Genomic DNA, 10000 nt, shown 5'->3' with positions numbered 1-10000 from the left:
GAGAGAAGCTGATACTTTTTCTTCTTCTTCTTCTTCTTCTTCTTCTTCTTCTTCTTCTTCTTCTTCTTCTTCTTCTTCTTCGTCCATGGCCTGAAACTCCCACTCATGTTTTTGCACGATCTCCACCCTTAACCCACCTGGCGGCCGCGGCCGGGATTTGAACTCACGCACCTTCCGATTAAGGGCAGAATATGCCTGCGCAGTTTCAGCAGCACAGACGACGCACTGCATATCATTGACTAGATGAATACCCGCTTTGCCGGGTACGGCTTCGCCGGCGCACCGTACGAAAGAAGGGAGATAAACGCGCAAAACACTGGAGAAGATAAAGAAGAGTTACTGGGAATGGATGTACAGAAAAACCAAAATCGGTTCAGCGCTGCGCGCTGAGAGCACGCACGTGTTCAAAATTTTCCACGATTGTGTCCGGGGTCTACCTGAATATGCCCACCAAATTTGAAGCAGATCCATCGAGAACTTTGGCCGTGAATCGTGAACACACAGACACACAGACAGACACACACAAGCCGTATATAGATATAGATGCTGCGATAGGGATTATGACGAGTACTTGGCCTGTTTTCCTTCCACGCAACGTGTAGCGGGCTGGGATAATCTGCAGTGCGTCGTCTGTCCTGCTGAAGTTAAATAGGTGAGCGCCAGGCCTTAAGAGGCCGATGTCTTATCCACTACGCCACTACGCCCGTCGAAGCGGATACACAATGTGCATTTGTATGAACTCAGCAAGAAAATTCATGACAAAAACCAGACATCAGCTTATAATTCAACAATACTGACTAAAAAAGTGCAAACTTTAGAACAATGTGCGAAAAATGTCCGATCGATGACAAGAAGGAAATTTGATTTCACGAGAAAAATGAAACATAATATGAATAAATTAGTTGGAAAAAGAACAAAAACGCGAATCTGTTAAGTATATCTTTCACCACAGAAAACAGATGAAAGAAGCAAATATGCTAGTGGAGAGCGGAGAAGCGGTGGGGGTGGGGGGGGGGGGGGTCGCTGTAGACAGAGACACACACAAACAAACAAAAAACACTGATGGGGTATCGAGGGCAAAAGCAGAACATTAAGACGACGGAATAGACAGAATTTAGGACATGAAAGACACTATAACACATGTATAACATCCTTACTTTCAAGGATAATCTCCAACATTGTTGAAGAACTCTCGAGGTGCAACTCTTTAACATTGGCAACAAAACAATTTTCTCTAATCACAATAAAGGTCTGTTATAAGGACGTCAATTTCTTTCTTCTGTGTACACAATATAATAGCCATTTTCTGATCAGTTTATTCATCTTTCTTACACTTGTCCGTTAATACTGTCTTGGTTTAGTTGGTCTCCACCATGCAATCTCGAAATCTTTTGTTAGTCAGACTGTTGTAATTGTCGGTGTTGTTGGTGTGGTTGTTGGCGTGGTTGTTGGTGTGGTTGTTGTTGTCGTGGTTGTTGTTGCTGTCGTTGGTGTGGTTGTTGTTGTGGTTGTTGGTGTGATTGTTGGTGTGGCTGTCGGTGTGGTTGTTGTTGTCGCTGACGATGACGGTGACGGTGAAGTGGCTGTCGAATCCCCCTCTCTTCCATCAGTCAGCCATGATGTTGTCGGTGTTGTCGGTGTGGTTGTTGCTGTCGCCGACGACGACGGTGGAGTGGTTGTAGAGCCCCTCCTCCATCAGGAGTTGAGCCAGCGGGTTTCGAACCCCGCACCCCTTCTTCAGCTTGGCGCGCTTGTTCTGGAACCATATCTTGACCTGCCCGAACACACGACATGCAATTAAAACTAATATGTATTGTTATTTCCGCCATTTACCTGTGAGAAATATAAGATGAGATAAGAAAATGTAATGTCCATGTTCATTTTACACACACATAGACATTTTTCTTTTGTCACCACATCGCGTTTCTTATAACACAAACCACACGATGAGAGAAAGCAGGATTTAAAATCGTGCATATCGGGTAATTGCAACGGTCATCGTTGTCATCATTGGTATCATCGTCGTCGTCGTAATACATACGTATACAGTCGAACCTGCCCGGATCGACCGACACCTCTTTATAACGACCACCTGCCCATAACTACCGACACCTCTTTATCACGACCACCTGCCCATAACGACCGACACCTCTTAATAACGACCACCTGCCCATAACGACCGACACCTCTTTATAACGACCACCTGCTCATAACGACCGACACCTCTTTATAACGACCACCTGATCATAACGACCGACACCTCTTTATAACGACCACCTGATCATAACGACCACAGCAAAGAATCTCAGGTTTATAACAAACACAATTAAACATGTAAATTCAAGTTCGCGTCGCACCTGTGATTCGCTGAGCCCAAGCTCTCGCGCCAATGAGATTCTGCGAGATTCTGAGAGGTAAGGACAGTCCTGGAACTCGGACCGCAGTTTCTGTAACTGACCGGTGCTGAAGGCAGTGCGGGGCCGTTTGTCTGTCGACTTGCTCGCACGCGGCTTTCTGTAGCGAGGACCTGCAATTATATACAATAAAACAAAGATTTTTCTTATTTTGTCACAAGAAACACACACACACACACACACACACACACACAAACACACACACACACACACACACACGTACACACACACACACACACACACACACACACACACACACACACACACACACAAGCAAGAATGCACACATATAAAACAAATACGAAAGATACAGGATACGAAAAGAAATACATGTAATAGATTTAAAAACAAAACAAATTATATAAGTTTCTATGACTATGACCCAACATTCAGAGAGAGAGAGAGAGAGAGAGAGAGAGAGAGAAGGGAGAGAGAGAGAGAGGGGGGGGGGAGAGAGAGGGAGGGGGGGGAGACAAACAGACAGACAGACTGACAGATAGACATAGGGAGAGTTTTGAGTTTTGCTATACTTATCACCTGTACGATTCTTTAGTTTTCTGCATTGTTAACAACAACAACAACAACAACAACAACAACAACAACAACAACAACAACAACAACAACAACAACAACAAAAACAACAAATAAGAAGATCAAGTGTAGCAAAATACCCCTCTTTACTCTAATATTCATTACACAAACCCTTGTCTTACCCCATCCCCCCCCCCCCCCCTCTTCCATCTTACCCAAACTACTTTTTCCCGTTGTTGCCCGTTTTTTTTTTTATAGCTTACCACAAACACTTGCAGTGCCATGAGTAGCCCGTTAACAAGGTATACCAATAAATCTCTTCTCTAACGTCACCCGGTGTTGACATCCCCCCCCCCCCCCCTGCCCCAATCCCTTCCTCACTCTCACTCCCTCTCTAGCTGACGGGAGAGGTTAGGGATCCGTTGATTAAGTGTCTCATTGACTAATTATCAGAACCAATTAGCCCCCGCGGCGACACTCCTCTAATTCCTCTGGTGTCAGCGTCCCATAGCTACACGCTTGGCTGGAGGTTTTGTTCAGCTAGCTCTGTGCAAGGTAGGAGGATTTAGCTCTGTGATTAATGAGTTCATGCAAAGCGCAGGATACTGGGAGTTTTGTTTAGGGTTTAAAGGCATGTACGCGCTCCCGTGTTTACAAAGTGTAGTTTGCCCATAATCGATGTCAAACGCACCATAAGACCATGTAATGACGATATGTCGCCATGCGCGGACCATATACATGCATTACAGCTTGTTCTAGCCTCTGAAAAAGTGAGGATGTCAACAAAGACGCGGAGTTATTTCCCTTGCGTCAACGTTCCCTCTGTTGGCAAATCTATAAATAGGACGATCTAGATCAAAATAAAAATTCAAATATCTCAACATTTAAGGGGTCCTAGACCACAATATCTTGCAGGGAACTTAATTTAGCATGTCTCCAGCTGTTGGTAAAGCAATTAGCGTGTATAGTCATCGAGTACATATGGCTTTAAGATGTTGTGTTTAACATTATTTTTGTTTTGATCATTACTAAGCAAAACATTTAATTTAAAAGAGACATGTTTACTTATCCATGAATTTATCAATTTATCAAAATAATCTGTTGATAAATTAATTGATAAATCAATTGATGGATTTATGATAACTTGATAAATTGGTAGATAGACAAAAGAAGAATAAACAGATAAACTAATAAACAAATCTAGATAAATTCAAAATACGTGTAAAAACATAATTAATATATAAGTAAATGAATAAATAGATAAAATAATTAAAAAAAGATTCATAAATAAACAAATTATATTTTTGTTCGTTTTATAATTATGCTTATACTGAATGATCATACATTTATACAGAAAATGCGCGCATTTTAAATATTCTGTTACCGAAACTGATTTTGTTTTAAAGTTTCGAATTAATTTGACCGTGTTTAAGAAAACGGCAACTGTAAACATACAACCGAAAAACCATCTTATACATAATACATTATTTGCTGAATGATTATGTTAATTATAGTGTTGTTATGTTCACAGAGAATCAAAGAGAATCAAAGAGAATCACTCACTCACACACACACACACACACACACACACACACACACACACACACACACACACACACACACACACACACACACACACACACAATTCCAATTTATTCACCAAAGGACACAAATCAAAAGTGTTGTCGCTTTAAAGCTTGACAGCGAAATGTGGAAAGCTGTTACCACCCTGTATGTTACGGAGGATAATATGACGGCGGGAGTTTTGATTGGCTGACAGCGGGGGTGATAACTACTCGTGTTTACCCATAACACCTCACTTGTCACAAGTGTTACAATAAATATAACTAGCTGTTGCAGGTGTCACGACTTTTCACCGATTTCAGCAGCAGCATCCCCACCGAGCTCTCAGATCATCAATTAGGCTTACTGGTCATGCATCATTGTATAAGGGACCCCGTTTAGGAACGACCTTCCACCTTGTTTTAATTGTAAATGATGAAGCGAGTGTGACTGAAACTAATTCCTTGGATCCTTTATTTTATTTTATATATTTGCTTTTGGGTGATTTTCAAATCATTGACTGAAACTGATTGAACTTTACTCAGTAACATTTATTTATGCATTTCAGAAATGTCATGTTGAAATAAATGAAATAATCCTCCGCCAGGATCGCTCCACCGATTAACGAGTGCAACATCCATAATGATAATATGATAAGCTTTTTCTCTCTTTGTTTTGTTTTCTTTGTCTTTTCTAGTTTCTAAACGAATATTGCAAATTGTGTCATAATATCATTTGTTCGTTCGAGACCGTGCACATTCTCACTACGTAAACCTTTGAATAAGTATACGTATACATTTGTATTATTACGAAGAGGAAGGATTCTTTTTTTGTATTACCAGACCGTGTGGCCTTTCAGAAGATAGAAATAACAAGAAATAATCACTCACATTTGAACTAAGGCAGAGGAGAAATTTTGAAAAATCACTCACGATTTTTGTGTGTGTGTGTGAGTTTCTTTTTTGTATGCTGGGTGATTTTGCTACTTTGTATACCATCGTTCTTTGTGCATGCATCTTTTTAAAAAAATAGTTATCCGACAGGGCCTTCGGTATTTGGTAGGTGATGAAAACTTAAATACTGTAGTTACAATCGCTTTATTTGGGTAACTTTTATCGAATTTCACCTGCATTTTGTGTTTGAAATTTCAGCATTCCACAGTCTGTTTCGCTCATAGAAAGTAACTGACAGGTCCAGCTTGATTGCTACCAGAATTAACATTTTGTAACCAAAACGAAATTTAATCATATTTCAAACATTCAATACAATTATTGTAAAAACCATCCAGAATTGTCAGCTTGTGTTCATGTCTTGTACTTGGTACTTGCATGTTGTCCTATATACATAATCTCCCCGCAACACAACAGGGTAGAAAGTCATTACAAAACAAGAAATTCCTCTGATAGGAAAAACACCCCCGTCAAGGGAAATAACCTTCTCAGTTGGTGGCAGTGAGAATGGTTATTTCCCTTTGACAAACGGGGGTGTCCGTCTATAAGTCGTTGTATAATTTTAATCCACCAATAACTCCCTAACCGTGTGTTTGACTGGTCCCAATTTTTGTAAGGACCGTCTCAGGAATGTATAGAACCTGTTCACCAAGTTTGGTGACGATCGGTCCGTTCATTCTTGAGATCTACTTGCGAACACAAACACCGCCACAAACACACAAACACATCGAGTGAAACCTATACACACCCCTATACCGGGGGTGTAACTATGGCATTTACACAAACCTCTGAGGGGAAAAAAAGCGCTTTATGATATCATGAGCTCACGATAACGTTGTATAAGCGTTACACTATGATATATAGCGCACACGTTGGCAGTGTTTCAAATAAGTTGTCTATAACTTAAATTTTAAAGCAAAACTTCTGATGCCTCACAGATTACACAAACGATCTTAGCGGAAGTAATAAGGGCGAAGTAATTATCTGTACTTTTCGTTCTGTCGCTGCGATATATATGGCAGACTTATCGCCTGCGGCGACTGAAACAGCAGGATATAGTAATCCCTCGTAATCAGAAGCAGCGTCACTGATGATAATCAGTGGCATCAAATAATCAGCCGCGTCATAATCAGAGGCAGCGTCATAGTCATTTGCTGCGTCATAATCAGTAGCAGCGTCATAATCAGTAGCAGCGTCATATTCAGTAGCAGCGTCATAATCAGTAGCAGCGTTATAATCAGTAGCAGCGTCATAATCAGTGACATCAAATAATCAGCCGCGTCATAATCAGTAGCAACGTCATCCTAGCAGCGTCATAATCAGTGGCATCACATAATCAGTGAGCCCTAGGTCCGTGCAGCCATTAAGGCAGTGTCCACAGCCATAGTCATATATATAAATTACTGCAGTGATCCCTCCTTGCCCGCTTCATCAACCACGGATTATTGCTGACACAGCTCTCTGCGCCTGGACTTATGAGTTTACTTATCCCCACCACTCCCCCCCGCTCCCCCTCCCTTCCCCTCCCCTCCCTTCCATTCCTCTAAGTCATAGCCTTCATGGCCCACCCTTTTCCCTCATTTACGTGGAAAGCAAGACTGTTTATTGCTTATCTAAACAACGAAGTGACTGTGGTAAGATGAACAAAGTTAAAAAAAACAAAGGATTACTGTACTCACCAATACAAAGACGACACAAGACGATTACGAATTTTTTAATTTTAAAAAAATTAAGAATTACGTTTTTTTAATTTTTTAATTTTAAAAAAATTAAGAATTACGTGTTGCGTCTGCTTTTTGTTGTCTTTTGTGTTCTTTTCCTGATGAAGCTTCCAGAAGCGAAAATTCGTAATCGTCTTGTGTCGTCTTTGTATTGGTGAGTACAGTAATCCTTTGTTTTTTAACTTTGTTTATTGCTTCCTAAGTCACTGAGTATAATCTTCTTTTCTTAAGCGACAATCAGACAAACATGGATCAGCCAAAACCAAAGACGACACAGTGTTGAAGAAGGTCTATAACAAATTGAACTATACACCACACATCCACCCACCCTCAACCTCAGTCAGTCCTACACACACGCGCGTTATGTACGCGCACGCGCATCCCCCCCCCCCCCCCCCATCCCCACAAACAAATCAAATCAAATCAAGTTCTCTCAATCTATTATCCTGTTGTACACTTTGCCAACAAGACGACTCCAGTAATTGACGACACTCATGACGACACATTGACGTCACACCAGAATGACCTCAACACCAGACTTACCTGACGATGGTCTATCGGAGTAGCGGGTGCAGTAGACCCAGGCCGGCCAAGGGAGATCATGATTTTTCCCCGGCGAAGCCGAGTCCTCTGGCCGGTTCGAATCCCCACATTTCTCTTGTGGTGACGTCACTGTTGACGTCACAGCAAGACTGCGTGGTGTTGATGACTTGTCCTTCTTCGGCGATGACGTCAGAATATGATGACGTGACGATGATGATGGTGAAAGCGAAGACGATGACGACGATTCAGGCGAAGATGGTGGAGGGGTAAGAATGCTGGGGGTAAAATATCTCTTGGAGGAGTGCTTCGCTGACTGCTTTCGCACAAAAGCTGAGGATGGGGATACTGATGAAAAAGCCGATAATACTGACGATGAAAAGCGTGACGAGATTCCCGCCATGGGCGAGAAAAGTAGCGAGGAAGGGGACAACGACAGCGCGGCGCACACTGACGGAAAGTGCTGAAGCTCGTTGCCATGGTTTCCACGACGCTCCGCGGGGCCGAAGTCAGTTCCAAGAATACTGTCAATGCTAAAGTTGGTCAACCTTCTGTTAGGCGCTGAGTTTTCATTTCCCGCTGCACTTTCTTCCGCAAGACTGTTCCGGGTTTCTGACTTTGAATCTCTGACTCTTCTGTGTGTAGTGTCTTTGGAAACAGTGTGAGTTGTGGAGTGCGAGCAGTCGTCTGCCAGTAATGCATCATCTGCCAGGGATGCCTCAAGTCTGGTACTGGGTTCACAGCTATGAACTTGTCCAGGAGAACGTTCTGTGGCTCTCTGTGAAACAGTCTCGATGCTGGTCTTTGAAGTCATGCCGTCATCCTCACACTCTGAGTTTTGATTTTTCACCTCATGATGGTCAGGTTTGTCCGTTTCGATCACTTGGTGCACGTGTTCAATCATTTGCAAACTGGTGTTTGATTGTGTGAGACTAGGGTTGGAGTCACTGACACCTGGCTCGGCGTCGTGTTCTTGCTTTATTTCGTCGACGGACAGCATCATTTTGTTGTCGGCTTCAATAATACTTGACTTTGGCGGCGCCTGAACCTGTAAATCGTTATGTGGACAGAGCTAGTGTAGTACCAAGAGTCAGTAAAAGCATTAAACAAAATGACCAATTTGGGCAAAGTTATCGAAGTTTGGAACGTTAGCAGTCCTTTTTTTTTTTAATTTTTGATCAAAGGTTGGTTTATCGCCAAGTGGTAAAAAGATAGGGTATTTCAAAGGTTCAGCTCTCAGTTACCGACAAAATAATCAACGGCATCTTAAAACAGTAGTCATGTTTGCTTTCGCCAGATGTTAGAAAGTGTGCTTGTTTGTGTATGTCATGCAAAGTGTCGTAACGGATGTACGTTGTCAGTTACACTGCAGCAGCGGAAGACATCTTTCCACATATGCGCTGTCACTGCAAGAATGTCAGTTGCACAGTTTCTTTCATTCATCCCTCATTCAGTCACTCCTTCCTTCGTTCCATCTTGCTCAGTCAGTACGTTGCTGGGAATCTTGGCTGGAGATCAGTGGCTCACAAAACAAACATCTCACGGTAATCTCCTGCCTCTTTTCAGCTTTTCACTCTCTCAATTTCGCTGCCACCTTCACGTCGAAATCTGCCTCGCCGCTCAAGCGCTGGTTTAAGAATCCCCGCCTGTCAATCACTTCAGTGGGCGGAATCTTGTCGAGGCGCTGTCTGTCGGCGTCAGCCAATGAGAAAGAGGGAGAGCGGTAGGCGGGAAGATAGGTTGGGTGTATCATTCGGGTTCGCAAATCGTAAGCGCTTGTTTATTTTTGTCCCGTGTGGAAATGTTGCTTCGACGCAAGATAGGGAAAATGTTTGTGGAACATGAGAGAGAAAGAGAGAGAGAGAGAGAGAGAGAGAAAGAGAGAGAGAGAGAGAGAGAGAGAGAGAGAGAGAGAGACAAGACAAGACAAGACAAGACAAAATCTTTATTATCGAGGGTAATAGATAAGCAAGAATATTGCTTTTTCACATCCAGCCCTCGCCCTAATATAGGGTCAACAAGAACAGAAAACAATATAATCAAAGAACTATCACATCAAACTTAATACATTATAACTGTATATAAAGATACACATTTAAAAAATAAATTGTCATGCTGCATTTTAAGAGAGAGAGAGAGAGAGAGAGAGAGAGAGGGGGGGGGAGAGAGAGAGAGCCTGAGAGGGAGAGGGAGAGAGGGAGAGAGATTCGAGGGAGAGAGAGAGAGAGAGAGAGAGAGAGAGAGAGAGAGACTGAGAGGGAGAGAGAGATAAAGAGATGTT

General features: G+C 42.4%; 1 protein-coding gene across 1 annotated transcript in view; it reads right to left on the bottom strand.

Moving 5' to 3' along the window:
* Positions 1 to 9307, bottom strand: part of LOC138946995 (homeobox protein engrailed-2-B-like) — a 10532-nt gene extending 1225 nt beyond the window's left edge. The window contains exons 1-3 of the mRNA XM_070318420.1: positions 7723 to 9307; positions 2358 to 2527; positions 1 to 1774 (exon numbers count right to left, since the gene is read on the bottom strand). The exon at positions 1 to 1774 is cut by the window's left edge and continues 1225 nt beyond it. Of these exons, the coding sequence (XP_070174521.1) occupies positions 1607 to 1774; positions 2358 to 2527; positions 7723 to 8722 (1338 nt within the window). The 5' untranslated portion in view covers positions 8723 to 9307 and the 3' untranslated portion in view covers positions 1 to 1606. The remainder of the gene's footprint in view (positions 1775 to 2357; positions 2528 to 7722) is intronic.
* Positions 9308 to 10000: the final 693 nt, after the last annotated feature.

The sequence above is a fragment of the Littorina saxatilis genome, linkage group LG14 (genome assembly GCF_037325665.1).
Source record: "Littorina saxatilis isolate snail1 linkage group LG14, US_GU_Lsax_2.0, whole genome shotgun sequence".
Classification (NCBI taxonomy): Eukaryota; Metazoa; Mollusca; class Gastropoda; order Littorinimorpha; family Littorinidae; genus Littorina; species Littorina saxatilis.
This window is presented reverse-complemented; position numbering and strand designations above follow the sequence as displayed.